This window comes from Natator depressus, chromosome 5 (genome assembly GCF_965152275.1).
Source record: "Natator depressus isolate rNatDep1 chromosome 5, rNatDep2.hap1, whole genome shotgun sequence".
Classification (NCBI taxonomy): Eukaryota; Metazoa; Chordata; order Testudines; family Cheloniidae; genus Natator; species Natator depressus.
In genome coordinates, this window is record NC_134238.1 from 55,584,877 (window position 1) to 55,600,286 (window position 15,410).

The following is a 15,410-nucleotide window of genomic DNA, read 5'->3' on the forward strand; positions in this document are numbered from 1 at the left end:
GATCACCAAAGTTAATAGTTGTATGCCAAGGCTCCATTTCAACATCTCTGTATTGACTTTGTCCAAGGTCATTTTCAGACAAGAACAATGTAGGATTTTTTCCTTTTGATCTCAAACATACATGTTTGGGTTTGTACCTAAAGACCAGATCCTGCAAACACTTAACTTTAAACATAGGCAATTCCACTGAAGTCAGTGAACTACTTACATGCTTAAAATTAAGCTCATAAAATAATTGTTTGCAACATCAGGACCTTGACTGAGAATTAACACGGATACCCACAGACTGCCAAACATGAAGACCACTATATTCCTGAGAAACTGGCTAGTGGGATCCATAGCAAACTTACAGTCTCATCCCTAGAAATACAAATTCAATAAGAAACTCTTTGTAAATCCACAAGTCTCAGAAATAAGATTCTGAAGCAAATGTACAAAAGTCTTCTTTGAAGTTTAATTCAGAACATACATTTACTTTAACTATACTTGCAAACCCACAAAAAAAAAAAAGCTGAAAAACTTTCAAGTGAGTTGTAAAAAACACAAGCATTGTGCTGCATTTTCAAAGCCACCAAGGCTCTTAGTAGAATATAGGGTATTGCACATCATCTTTTCCAGTCCCAATGATGCAACAATATTTAGGGCAGCCGAAAGTTAGATGTGATGGGGGAGAGGACGGGGACTGAAATGCCATCTGACAAGGGATAGGACATTTCCAAGTTAAAAATTACTTCCCTTCTGTTCAGTTCAAGGTGGGGAGGAAACAGTGGCAGTATATGGTCATATGTAATTCTGACTCAGAAGCATCACATTTTATTTTGAATGGGATGTACTAGCATTTAACATTTATATTCCAGTAGCACTTAGAGGCCAACCAGGTTGGGACCCTAGTGTGCTACATGTTCTACAAACAGAGAAAATGGCAGACCCTTTTGCAAAGAACTAAAAAGGAGAATATATTCCATGGATGAGACAAAAATAAGACCTGATCTACACTAGAAACTTACATTGGTATAGCTATTTCTCTCAGGGCTGTGAATTCTTCTGTTGACCTAGCTACTGCCTCTTAGGGAAGTAGATTCCCTAAGCTGATAGCAGAACCCTTCCCACCAGCATAGGTCACGTCTACACTGTTGCGCCTTAAGTGTAGAAATGGCCTAAGATGTGTGCAATTCTTGGTCAATCTGGAACAGTAATCACAACTACCCATGTGCCTACTGTTATAAAGTTGTACTTTTCTGTATGTACAGTACAACATTAATATGTACGTGTGTATGCTGGAGCTTGCATCTTAGAAAAGCTCAGAGGGTCTTTTCTTATATTAAAGTACAAATCAAATATTACTCAGTGTGTAATAGCAACCCAAAATTAATGTGTGCATAGGTCACTGAGCACCAGGTAGGAAGGACAAGGAAGACAGAGACAGTGATAATTAGAGAAAATATAATGCCTTAGAGGGGACACTTTCATGTAGGCATTAACCTCACAGAACATCTGCAAGTCAAAGTCATATGATTTATATCTGGCAAGTAGGTTTAGTAAGACTGTCTTTAAAGGAAATTTAATTTCTGTATATATTAAGTGTTAATAAACCTAATTTTGAGAAAGGTAACTGCTTCTTAGGGCCCCTGAACATTCCCTTTTAACAACCAAGTTTTCCTGTTTTTTGTTGCTTTCTTGTCTCTACTGTTGCGTAAGGCAAAGAACCTGGGAGCATGAACAGAATCAGTAAGGGATGTGCAAGCTCAGAGTTCTCTGATGCGCATGCATATACCACCAACAGGCCCAGACATTTGAAAATGCTTGCAGTCACTTCCTATCTGAAGTCTGCCACCCCTCTAGAGACCCACAGAAAAGTGCTCCCTGCTTCCCACTGATCTCATAACAACCACCACCACCACCAGCTCCTCCTCCGCACACCACTGTGGAAGCTTTCCATAGAGAGAGTTAGGGAAGAAAGGGATTCTGCTGTCCTCTTGCATCTCGTGCAGACACCTTTGTAAACTATTTAATACACTGTATCACCAAAGTAAAAGAGCACCACCTTGCTCCCTCTCCAAAGTCCTGGGACTCTGGGCATGGGTGTGGATAAAAATAGGATGATTTTTTATTTAAATTAAATACAGATTTCAGAAAATGTACCTATTTAAAATTACATTTGAAATTATGACAACCTATGTTGAGGCCTAAATTTACAATAATCTATTAAAATCATTTAAATTTTTTTTAAAAAAATTCTATTAAGCAGTACATGTTTGCTGCCAAAGTTTTAATAAGTAAAACTACTCATCTGATGTAAGTCACTGGCTAAGCACCTGGAACCAGAATCTGGTGAAGCTTTGGATAGCAGTAGCCTCTTCTGCATATTCTCTTCATTTCAGTTTATTCAACTAGTTCATTTCAATAATGAGTTCATTCAAAATTAAGAAACCAACTGGGAGTTGAAAAAGCAGAAAAGCTTGTTTGCTTCTTCCAATCTATGATAAGAAGTAGGTGTGAGAAGATGAGATCTACTAATTCTAAAGTCCTGAAGGACATGGTGACTAGAAACCATCAGTTCAATTCATTAACTATAGCTAAAGCTTCCTTCATTTAATAAAATCAGTTTTAAAGGAAAAGTTTTGATAAATTTTGATCAACTTTTTTCTTATGTATCCAGGCATTTAAGGTAGTTTTATTTAACTAATAAAGCAATTTTAAATTGATGTTTTTGTGCATTTTTAATTGTATTCAGTTTCCATCTGGATAAAGCTGAACACAAATCACAAGTTAAGAATTAATCATCCAGTAAATAAGAAATGCATCATTCATCATTTTCTAACATAATAAAAAATGCAAAATTTAAGAACCTAAATAAAAGTAAGTTAAGCTATAATTGCTTAAATAAATGTGTATAAGTATAGTGCATGCACCTGGTTAGCAAAAAGAAGCCACAGATTTAGTGTAAAAGCTAAACCGAGTTGCAAATCAACATGTTTTAATGTTACCAGCGAATAAAAATTAGATGTCAAAAATGGTATTACCTGTTTCCAAGTCACTGATAACTCGGAAGAAAATTATCTTGAATGCTTATGGATCAATGTCCTAACAGATAAAGCACAAGATGAGATATTAAATGGTGTCTGCTACAGACCACCAAATCACAACAGGGAACAGAATGACTGCCTCCTTACAAATCTATCTACAATGCATAGGAAAAAAACGGCATAATCATGGGGGACTTCAATTGGCATGACATATGCTGGAAGTCTCTTGTTACCAACAGAGAAACATCCTTGGACTTTCTAAACATTATAGAGGACAATTTCCTAATTCAGTAAGTGCAATAGACAACACAGGAGAATTCTTTATTAGAGTGTGTCCTTACAGATAAAGGAAAACTGACCACAGAACTAAATGTTAATGGTAGCTTAGATATAAGTGATCATGACTTGATCACATTTATAATGTGCAAGCATAATAAAGTCTAGACCAGTAGTATATATACTTGGTGCTTTAACAGGGCCAATTTCACAAAGCTGAAAACAACTATGAGTAAAACCAGCTGGATGAAAATTTGCATCAGAACAGTCAGAATGATAATTGGAAATCATTTAAGAACACTTCACTAAGTGCCCAAAGAGTCAATCCCACATTTCAGAAAGAAAATCCCACATCTCAGAAAGAAGGCTTTGCTGCTTAACCGGACAGACAAGAAGAAAGCTGAACTAGTTTAGAGGGGAAGTGACAGCAGCTATAAAAAAATAAAAATATATAACAAATGTGGAAGAAAGGGGAAGTAGACAGTAATGTTTATAAATCAGAAGTTAGGAACTACAGAAAATTGGGAAGGGAAGCCCAAAGACACAAGGAGAAGTCTACAGCCAACACAGTTAAAGAAAATAAAGAGTTTTTAAAATATATTAAGAACAAAAAGAATACTAAACAATGGTATTCCATTACTAGATGGAAATGGTAGAATTATCAATGAACTCTTCATTATTAATAAATATTTCAGTTCTGTATTTGAGGAAAAATAAATTAGATAATCTAATCCTATGGTGATAACACACTTTCTATTCCCCTAGTAACTTTGGAGGACATTAAACAGAAGTTACTAAAATTAGACCTTTTTATATAAGCAAGTCCAGATAATTTGCATCCAAGAGTTTTTTTTTGTTTTGTTTTTTTTTAAGGAGCTGAGGAGCTTGCTGGACAATTAATGTTGATTTTCAATAAGTCCTGGAACACAGGTGAAGTTCCACATGATAGGAAGAAAGACTGTTGTGCAGTTTCAAAAAGAGTAAACAGGATGACCTGGGTAATTATAGGCCTGTCAGCCTGACAGCAATCCCGGGAAAGATAATGGAGCATCTGATATGGGACTTGATTAATAAGGAATTAAAGGAGGCTCATATAATCAGCATGGGTATATGGAAAATAGAGTCTCTCAAACTAACTTGTTAGTCTCTAAGGTGCCACAAGTACTCCTTTTCTTTTTGCGGATACAGACTAACACGGCTGCTACTCTGAAATCAAACTAACTTGATACCTTTTTTAGATGAGATTATAAATTTGGTTGATAAAGGTAACTGTATTGATGTAATATACCTAGCTTTCTGTAAGGTGTTTTGACTTGGTACCATGCAACATTTGATGAAAAACAAAATATAAAATTAACATGGCAAACATTAAACAGAATAAAAACTGGCTAACTGGTAGGTCTTAAAATATCACTGTAAACAAACAATGACCATCAAGAGGGTGTGTTTCCAATAGGGTCCCACAAGGATTGATTCTTGGCCCTATGCTATTTAACATTTTTATCAATGACCTGGAAGAAAACATATCTTCACTGATACAGTCTACAGATGACACCAAAATTGGGGGAGTGGTAAACAATGAAGAGCGGACCAGTCACTGATTCAGAACCCTATGTATTGCTTCGTCAACTGCACACAAGCAAACAATATGCATTTTAATAGGACTAAATGGAAACATGTACATGTAGGAACAAAAGATGGGGGACTCTATCCTGGAAAGCAGTGACTGAAAAAGATTTGGGGGTCATGGTGGATAATCAGATGAACATGGGCTCCCAGAGTGTGATGCGGTGGCCAAATGAGCTAAAGCGATCCTGAGATACATGAGGAGGGGAAGCCACAGTGGGAGCAGAGAGGCTATTTTACCTCTATATGTGACACTGGTGCAATCACTGCTTGAGTACTGTGTCCAGTTCTGGTAGCCACAATTAAATAAAGACGTTGATAATTGCAGATGATTTAGCGAAGAGCCATGAGAATGATCAAACGGTTAGAAAACATGCCTTACAGTGATAGACTAAAAGAGCTCAATATGTTTAGCTTAACAAAGAGAAGATTAAGGAGTGACAAGTACAGTCTATAAGTATCTACAGGAGGAACAAATATTTAATAATGGGTTCTTCATTCTATCAGAGAAAGCTATACTATGATCCACAGGCTGGGAGCTGAATCTAGACAAATTCAGACTGGAAATAAGGCATATGTAAGGAAATAAGTGAAGGTAATTAACCACTGGAATATTTTCTCAAGGGTTATGGTGGACTCTCCATCATTAAATTTTGAAAACAAGGTTGAATGTTTTTAAAAGATATGCTCTAGGAATTATTTTGGGGAAGTTCTTTGGCCTGTATTATACAGGAGTTCAGATTAGATGATCACAATCTCTTCCAGCCTTGGAATCTCTGAAAAACTTTTCTTTAGGAAAATAACTAAAAAGTACAAATGCAAAACAAGATTAAAATTGTTAATTTACAACAATCAACCTGAGTATCAATTCCATTTTAGCCAATACTGGAGTTTTCCAGGGACTGATGAACCCCATGCATTCCCCCATTTTTGCCAGACACACACTCCATTGATGGCCATGAGCTCCTCTGAGTATCTGGGGGACGGAGAACAGTTTAGTATTCAATCCCAAGGCCTGGTTTACACTAGAAAATTAAGTCGACTTAACTACATCGCTCAAGGTTATGAAACCATACCCTTGAGCAAAGTAGTTAAGTCAACCTAACCCCCAGGGTAGACAGCATAGGGCTGATGGAAGAATTCTTCCATTCACCTAGCTACCGCCTCCCAGCGAGGTGGATTACCTATGCCAATGGAAGAACTCTTTCTGTTGGCGTAGGTAGTGTCTACAGTGAAGCATACACCAGTGGCGCTACAGCATTTTATTAAGCGTAGATATGCCCCAAGTTTATCATACAAATGGCAAGCGATCCTCCCCCACCCACCAAAAGAGGTTATTGTTCTGGACTTTTGTATCAGGCCTTGAATGCTTTTATATTCTCCTAGACTCGCAGGTGATTCATAATTTACTAAGTTTTTCCACAATTCTATTTATAAATTGGCTGTTCGTATTATAAGAAATAGAGTTTTGCTCCAGATGTTCACTCAAGGCCATCTGAGCATACAGGCAACCTGACTATGTTGTGAAATGAAAGCTCTCTTGCAAAAGCGGATGCTAGCAATTAAGTGGACTCTACGGTTATCCTCCGGCCAAAGCTGAAGTACTTTCTATTATACATGTTACATCATTACTGAAGCAACTAACCCAGTAAGCACTGGAAGGACCCTCACAATCACTAACACATAGTACAATGCATTTTGGAATCACCTGCCACAGGGAGAACTAGTCCAGAAAGCCTAACCCAGCTATAATGAAAAGAAACAAGATTAAGTTTTGACATTTAGTAATTAAATCTAAAGTGCCCACTCACTCATGCTAAATGAAAGCAAAAAAACATCCCTAGTGAACATGTAGATGGGGATGGTTGAAGCTATCGATTTCTAAAGTATTTAAAGCTTTCATTTTATTAAAAAGTTAAATTTCTAGTCTTTGTGATTACAAAGATCTCTTTCAAAAACATGGATGGGGCACTATCTTCCCACTTCTGTGAGCAAATCTCTAGTACCTTTTTATACAGCTCTCAACACTCAGACTTTGTCTACACTAGGACTTTTGCGCAGTCTGTTAAGCACTAGTACAGGTATTATTAGCTAGTCTGTCTCTACACCAGTGCTTTCCACTGTTGCAGCTGCATTGATACTAAACTAGACAAACTATACAAAGAGTTCTTGGGTGGATACACCCTAGAAAAGCAAAGCTAGCAAAAAACTTTCACCAATGCTATTCAGAGCCCTAAGAGCAAACAGGAAACTGTCAAGCATCAAGTAAACTTAACTCTCCTCCTAGACACTAAATCTGGAAAGTACAACCCCAAAAAAACAGAGGAAAAAGGTATCATAGCTGAGAAACCCTTCAGGCAGGTGGCTTTCAGGTGCTGGGAAAGTGAGAAAAAGTTGCTCCTCCTCCATTCCAGCAGCTGCAAGAGGAAGTGGTTCCCAATCTCCCAAATTACTCAGACATTGACCAGCTTGGATGATGATATGAAACATTAAGTTTTCAAGCAGAGTCCAAGGACAGCATCCTTGACCCTTTGCAGCTGCTAGGTGTGAAAAATGGGACATACTGGGCTTTTCACCACTACACTGGACTTCACAGCCAGACCTCCTTCCCCTGCATCTTTCATAGTGGCCTCTGGCTAATAGCTTTAGTTTACTGTTTAACAAACACCTGGTAAAAATTTTTCAGACTCTGGATTAGGTAACAACCACATAATATACACTAGAACCTAGGCAGAAAGAGAAAAAGACTACTATGATTAGGAACCATGTTAAATGGACACAAGCTATTATTTCCCTGCCCCAATATTCTGCATCTATTTCAAATACAGTTCCAAACTACAGCCTCGATAAGCCCTTAAGAGTGGTGCAAGCATTTTACAACCTTCTGAAGCAGCATTCAATTCTCATCCCTTTAGAAAAACCAAGCTCAAAAAAGAGGAAAGCATAAGCAAAAAATGGTAAAGCTTCATTTACTGCTTTGAGTGACAACTTTCATGTTTCTGTAATCCTATGTGAATAAAGCTACCCAGTAATAATCTCAACTCAATATTATGCAAATCAATAAGCACTGCAAGTGTCATCTGAATTTGTAAACACTGTAAAGGCAACATGTTTTGCAAGACCTATTGTGCAAATTAACATCTTTCTTAATACAAAGTAAATCAAAGTTTAATTCTTATTCAATTAAGAATAGAATATGTGAAAATGTTTGCAAAAAAAATTGCTAAAATTTAAACTGTTTTTTTGTTTGTTTGTTTGTTTAACTATATTTTCTATATGCAGTAGATACCATGAGTTCAAACTCAGTTTCTGGCTCTGTCAAAAGTTGCCCGCAGTGTCCTATGTCAAAATATTTTAATCCAAATATTTACACCAAACAACTATAGTAACTGGGCTATTCTATGTGAAGTCATATTTTCTAGTTTTGAGCCTGAAGTTTTTAACAGTCCCAACTAGGCTCAAGACTTAACATATTAAAATGCATATCTTTTTTAACCACATCTGTTCAAAAAAAATCTCAATTTATTTAAACCAGTACAACTCTGAGGACTAATCCGCACAAAAAGTTTACTGCTTTACCTATAATTACAGCAGAACAATGCCCTACAGCTGATGCAATTATACAGCTATAAATCTGCTCATACCAGTATAACTTATTCCCATAAAAGAAGAGGAATAATATATACCACTATAAGTTGCTGTACATCAGTGTAACTACATCCACACTAGGAATTGTAACAGTACAGCTGTTTAAAAAAATAAAGAAATCACACTCCTAAGAGTTATACAGGTACAAAATGTGTGTGTAGACCAGGCCTGAACATAGACCACGCCTCAAGTAAACTTCTCATTGACATGAATTGGTACCAAGTGGCAGAGTTCCACAGATGACTGTCAAAAATGGAATGAGGGAGGAATAAACTCACAACTCTGCTATTTTTTTAGCTACAATTTTCAGCAAGTCTAGGTGACTGATCAGCAATCACGCCACTTAAGGCTCTCTTCCTCCCTCTGCCCACATGACAAGAATAATTTCATTTAAAAATATAGTTATGTAAGGTGGGCCATACCTACACAATGAAATTTTACCAAAAAAATTCTCTGTAGTTGGACCTAGCATAAACAAGGAATTTTTACAAAAGCCAAAGCTTTGCCTATGCTAGAGTTTTCAGCAGTACTCACACCAGTACAGCTGAACCAGTAATAGTAGTTAGCAATTGTAAGTAAAATTCTCTAGACATGGCCAGTGTTATAAAGCCAACTCATTCTTCTTGCCTGTATGGACAAAAAACAAAAAAACACAAGTATATTGGATTCCCTACCAAGTTTCTCTAACATGACTATGGCTATGTCTTTGTGCATTTTTACATTGATAATTAACTCATTTGTTATTAATTTGAACAAAGGATCAATCTAAAGACGATAATGATTATGGCACAATGTGTGTTGACTGCACCAGAGGTTTTACTAACTAGCAGCACCAGAGTAAAATTCATGCTCAAGTTCTACTATCTAGGATCTGTTGTACTGGATAACGTATCTAGATGACGCATTTAATTCTTGCATCAAAAAGGCAGCCACCACTTTTGACCAACTTATCAAGTGTATGTGGGATAAAAGAAAGCCAGCATTGAGCATCAAGATATGGGTGTACCAGACATTCATTTTGAGCATGCTGTTGTATAGTGGAGAGACTTGGACCACCTACGGTAGAGGTAAGAAAAGGCTAGCCACCTTCCATCCTGCATTCCTAATATCATGTGGGAAACCAAAGTTTCTAACACTGAAGTACCTGAGAAAGCAAAATTACCAAGTCTCAGACACAGACATGTCCTTGGCTTGATCATCTGTGCCCGGTGGACACGATGGACACATTCCAAAGGTCTCCTGTATGGAGAACTTGCAGATGCTCCAACGTCATTAGGCCACCCTAGGTTCAAAGTCAAGGATGGCTGCAAGAGAAACTTGAATACTTTCAGTGTCAACACTGCAAGCTGGGAAGATTACTCCTAGGGAAATTCTGTGCTACTGTAGTGCAGTAGAAAAATGCATCCCCTGAAGATTTTCTTTGCTTCCTTGCAGAAAATGGTTTCTATGGGGAAGCAAAGAGAAGCTGCACCAGTACTCACTCACCCCTCCCTGGCAGCTCAGCAGCTCAGCCACGTCTGTTCTGACAGCCAGGGGGAGAGGTAAAACACTGGGGGAAGGGGAGTCTGGGGATGCCCACCTAGGGAAGTTAGTCCCAGCTGGGGGGGGGGGGGGGGGGGGAACACGACGACACAGAGACCGAGTTCCCTCTTCCCTGTACACAGAGCAGCCAGGGCTAAGTCAGATCAAGCCCCAGAAACTTCCCCTGGCTGCAGGAAACTCTTGACCATGGAGGGGGGGGGGTCCAGGTGTGGAGGTGAGGTTCAGTGGGGGGTTGGGAATGGGGGGGGGGGTCCGGATGCACTGGGGTTGGGCAAACAGGGGGAGCAGCTTCCTGTACAATTACTCCGCCTCCCACCCATGTACCCAGAACTCCCCCCACCAAGCTCTTTCTGCATAAAGAGCGCCCCCCACATCCAGAATCCCCTCACCAAGTCCCCCAAATCCCTACCCCACTGAGCCTCACCCCCTGCATCAGGAGCCCCCCACCCCACTGAGCCCCAGCTAGCTGCAACCTGACCCCGCCACCCCACCAAGCCCCAGTCTCCCAGCCCACCTCCCCCACTGAGCCCTATCACTTTCACCTGGACTCCCCTACTGAGTCCCATTCCCCCTGCACCCAGAACCCCGCACCAAGCTCCCACATAGAATCCTGGTACACTTGAGGGGCTTCTGCAACAAAAAATTTAAAATTTTTAAATTCTGCAAAGTTCTGCATATTTTAATTGTCAAAATAACAAACACTATAACAATATAGTCACACCATATTCAATTAATTTGGTAATGTATTTTGTCAGCAAATAATTGAAAATGGTGTGATTATATTGTTATAGTATTTGTATTTGTCAGGGTTCCTTCCCCACTCTGAACTCTACAGCCATTTAAACAAAACAGAATCTAACGCATATCTAACTAGACTGCTTACTGACTTTTTACAGGAGTTCTGACCTGCATTCCTGCTCTGGTCCCAGCAAAAGCATCACACAGACAGACAAGACCTTTGTCCCCCCCGCAGCTTTCAAAGTATCTTGTCTCCTCATTGGTCATTTTGGTCAGGTGCCAGCGAGGTTATCTTAGCTTCTTAACCCTTTACAGGTGAAAGGGTTTTTCCTCTGGCCAGAAGGGATTTAAAGGTGTTTACCCTTCCCTTTATATTTATGACAGTGTTATACTGATAATTAAAATATGCAGAATTTTACAGGATTTTAGAATATTGTGCGCAGAATTTTTAATTTTGGGGGGCAGAATTACCTCAGAAATAGAAGATGCAGATAAGCAACAGGCTACAATGGAGGGCTGTACTGCACCAGAGAGTCAAAAATGCTGAAGATAGGTAGTTGACAGAGAGGAAAGTGGAGAGATGAAAAACGTAGCAGGCTTCGAGCACTAATAGCATACCAGCTTCTTCTTCTGGCCCTGGCCTTATGCCTGCATTATCTGTGGCAAGCTACTATGACTTCAGAATTGGACTTTTTAAGTGTTTGCAATGCTTACACCATTTTTTTTTTTTAAGATGGACAGTTGCCATTCCATCACACAGCTAAATCAATGTAAAATCTTAGGGGAGACAAAACTGTACTTTTTAACCTCAGTGTAACTAGTCAAAGTTAACCCTACACACTCCCATCTGGGGTTGATCCTGCCTACCTATATCAACGTAAAAGTACAGAACCTTTTCTCTACCACAGGGGTGGGCAAACTTTTTGGGCCAAATGCCACATCTGGGTGGGGAAATTCTACGCAGGGTCGGGGCAGTGGATTGGGGTGCAGGAGGGAGTGTGGGAGGGGGTGCAGTTTGCAGGAACGGGCTCAAGGCAAGGGATTGGGGCAGAGAAGGGGTGCAGACTGCGGCAGGGGGCTCAGGGCAGGGATTTGGGGTGCAAGAGGGGAGCGAGGTGCAAGCAGGGAGTTGGGGTATGGAGTGCAGGAGCGGTTCGGTCTCCGGCTCGGCACCACTTACCTAAAGCGGCTCTGGGGTGGCAGCGGCACACACCGGGGCAAGGGCAGGCTCTCTGCATGCCTGCCCTGGCCCCAAGCCGCACCGCTCTGGGAAGCGGCCGGAACCACGGCCCTGCGCAGCCCCTGGGGGAGGGAGGGCGGGCACAGGGCTCCGCGCGCTGCCCTTGCCATGCCTCCAGGTACCTCCCCCAAAGCTCCCATTGGCCACGGTTCCCTGTTTCCAGCCACTAGAAGCTGCAGGGGGCGGTGCCGGGAGGCAAGGGCAACGCACAGAGTCCTCTGCCCCCCCACAGCCCAGGTGCCAGCCAATTCTGAGAGCAGTGCGGGGCCTGCAGCACCACGGGGGGCAATCCCGTGGGCAGGATCCAAAGCCCTGAGGTGCCCGATCCAGCCAGCAGTTTGCCCACCCCTGCTCTACCAGGATTTTATAACGAGATAGCTAACATTCATTATCTCACTGTAAACACACACTTTCAGCAAGGAAAGCATAGCCATAGCCTTACATTAAGAGCCTGTCTTCACCAGACTTTTCACTGACAATTAACTCAGGGTACTTAATGTTTGTGAAGGCTTGCATGGACATATCCCCCACATGTGAACTAAGTGATCAAGTCACTCAAAGCACAAAAGTCTAGCGTAAACATACCTTAAGGGTCTCTATACAACTGAAAACACTATGGTTTTAGGGGTGTTTTGGAAGGGAAGAGGATTAAATTTACCTTGGAATACCACAGTGATGATTTGAGAGCCTAAATTATACAAACTAAACTGCAATACGCTCCAATAGTGATAGTCAACCAGTTACTAACTCATGATCCATTTGGCTCTCTTAGCTGCAGCTCTATTTTTGGACTATAAAAATTTTTCAAACTATATCAGATGTTTGAGCTGCTAAAACTATAATGTTGAATATGCATAAAAATCTATTATAAATTGTTACTCCTCTCTTGGCAATATCAAGATGTCTGCTACCAATCGTGATTCAAAGATCTGAATTCTCAAAACAAGTATTCCAGAATTATTTCAGAAGTCTCATTTTTAGTATGAGCTTTCGTGAGCTACAGCTCACTTCATCGGATGCATAGCATATCGTGGAAACTGCAGAAGACATTATATACACACAGAGACCATGAAACAAAACTTCCTCCCACCCCACTCTCCTGCTGGTAACAGCTTATCTAAAGTGATCATCAAGGAGGGCCATTTCCAGCACAAATCCAGGTTTTCTCACCCTTCCCCCCCCCCAGACACACATACAAACTCACTCTCCTGCTGGTAATAGCCCATCCCTCTTTGAAACCTCTCTTTATAATGCGCATTCATAAACCAGTCGGAGAACACTTCAATCTCTCTGGTCACGCAATCGCAGACATGAGGGTCGCTATCTTAAAGCAAAAAAACTTCAAATCCAGACTCCAGCGAGAAACTGCTGAATTGGAATTCATTTGCAAATTGGATACTATTAATTTGGGCTTGAATAGAGACTGGGAGTGGCTAAGTCATTATGCAAGGTAGCCTATCTCCCCCTGTTTTTTTCCTACAAACCCCCCCCAAGACGTTCTGGTTAAACTTGGATTATTGCTGTGCACATTGTAAGATGAGCTATTGCCAGCAGGAGAGTGAGTTTGTGTGTGTGGTTTTTGGAGGGGGGTGTGTGTGGGGGGGGGTGAGAAAACCTGGATTAGTGCTGGAAATGACCCACCTTGATTATCATGCGCATTATAAAGAGAGGTTTCAAAGAGGGATGGGCTATTACCAGCAGGAGAGTGAGTTTGTATGCGTGAAGTTTTGTTTCATGGTCTCTGTGTGTATATAATGTCTTCTGCAGTTTCCACGATATGCTATGCATCCGATGAAGTGAGCTGTAGCTCACGAAAGCTCATGCTCAAATAAACTGGTTAGTCTCTAAGGTGCCACAAGTACTCCTTTTCTTTTTTCTTTTTACGAATACAGACTAACACGGCTGTTACTCTGAAACCTGTCATTTTTAGTATGTTAACAAGCCCACGGGATTTTATAAGCTATTTCTTGTGACCCACAAAACAATGAAAATAATAAAAATAAAGTAAAGATGTTCTTCTGCACGTCATTTACCAGAATACTCTACTGCAGGGGTTCTCAATCTTTTTCTTTCTAAGCCCCCCCCCTCCAATATGGTATAAAAACTCCACAGCCCTCCTGTTCCATAACAACTTTTTCTGCATATAAATGCTAGAGCCTGCATTAGGGGATAGCAAGCAGGGCAACTGCCTGGAGCCCCACAAAGCTAAGCTTTGGCTTCGGCCCTGGATGGCAAGGCTCAGGGCAGTATGGCTTCGGCTTTTTGCCCTAGGCCCCGATGAGTCTAATGCCAGCCCTGCTTGGCAGACCCCCTGAAATCTGCTCCCAGCCCCCCAGGAGCCTTGGACCCCTGGTTGAGAACTGCTGCTTTACAGCTCAAAACTATTTAATAGAAATCCTTGTGCCTGGGCTCTGTAAGCTGAACTGTTTGAGTCATGCTTACATACCATAGTTATGCTTACATACCATAGTTTTTTCCTTGAATCTTTACAAATAAAAAAATCAGTTTCTGTATAAAAGATGTTTTAGATTCCTCTCTCTAAACAAATATCAGAATATTTACTGCATTCATTTTCAGTCCTGGTCTTTACAAGAAAAGTTGCATTTCTGTAACTCAATTGATCTTAAATGTCACTAGTTACACAGGTGCAAACACCTAGCACATTCCTTGTTTACAGTTAAAAAAAGCTTAGCTCAGTTTAAGTTTACTTCTGGGAGTGCACTACCAGAACTAGATCAATTCTGAATCAATTTAGTTTGTTTTCAAGCCCCCATGCCTATCCATTTTTTTCCTTGGCCACGCCTCCTATTACTTTTAAGTCTAAGAAACAAAACCAAATGCATTACATTTAAGTTGAATAACCTTGGGCACCCCATTAGTTACTTACAGTGGGTAGATGAAGAAAAGCCAGCGAGAACATACACCAGCTCCCAGCAATTCATTAGCATGTTGGGGTCAATCCTGGCCACCAAGAGTTAACTTGATGCTCCCCCCACGCCGAAGAGTTGCAGGCACAGCTGGGAGATCACGTCCGGGATAACACCCTCAAACCCCAGGAGGAAATGCGCCGCGGTAGTGAAGAAAATCACGTCTCCCTGGACTCGGAGACGGAATACGCAGCTACCTACCGACCACTGCTGCCCCATGCTCGGGAACTAGGCTGAGGGGGACCCTGCCAAACCCAGCAGGAAACACAGACCGAGGAGCCTCTCACCCCAACACTTCCCACCGACAGCCTGCGGGACCCGCAGCGGACACAAGCCTCCTTCCCCGCGCACGCCACGAGCCCACACGCACCTGGGACCCCGCACGAG

General features: G+C 41.0%; 1 protein-coding gene across 1 annotated transcript in view; it reads right to left on the minus strand.

The window, feature by feature from the left end:
• Window positions 1-15,145, minus strand: part of TMEM161B (transmembrane protein 161B) — a 78,221-nt gene extending 63,076 nt beyond the window's left edge. Inside the window, exon 1 of the mRNA XM_074952825.1 lies at window positions 14,984-15,145. Coding sequence (XP_074808926.1) covers window positions 14,984-15,016 — 33 coding nt within the window. The 5' untranslated portion in view covers window positions 15,017-15,145. The remainder of the gene's footprint in view (window positions 1-14,983) is intronic.
• Window positions 15,146-15,410: the final 265 nt, after the last annotated feature.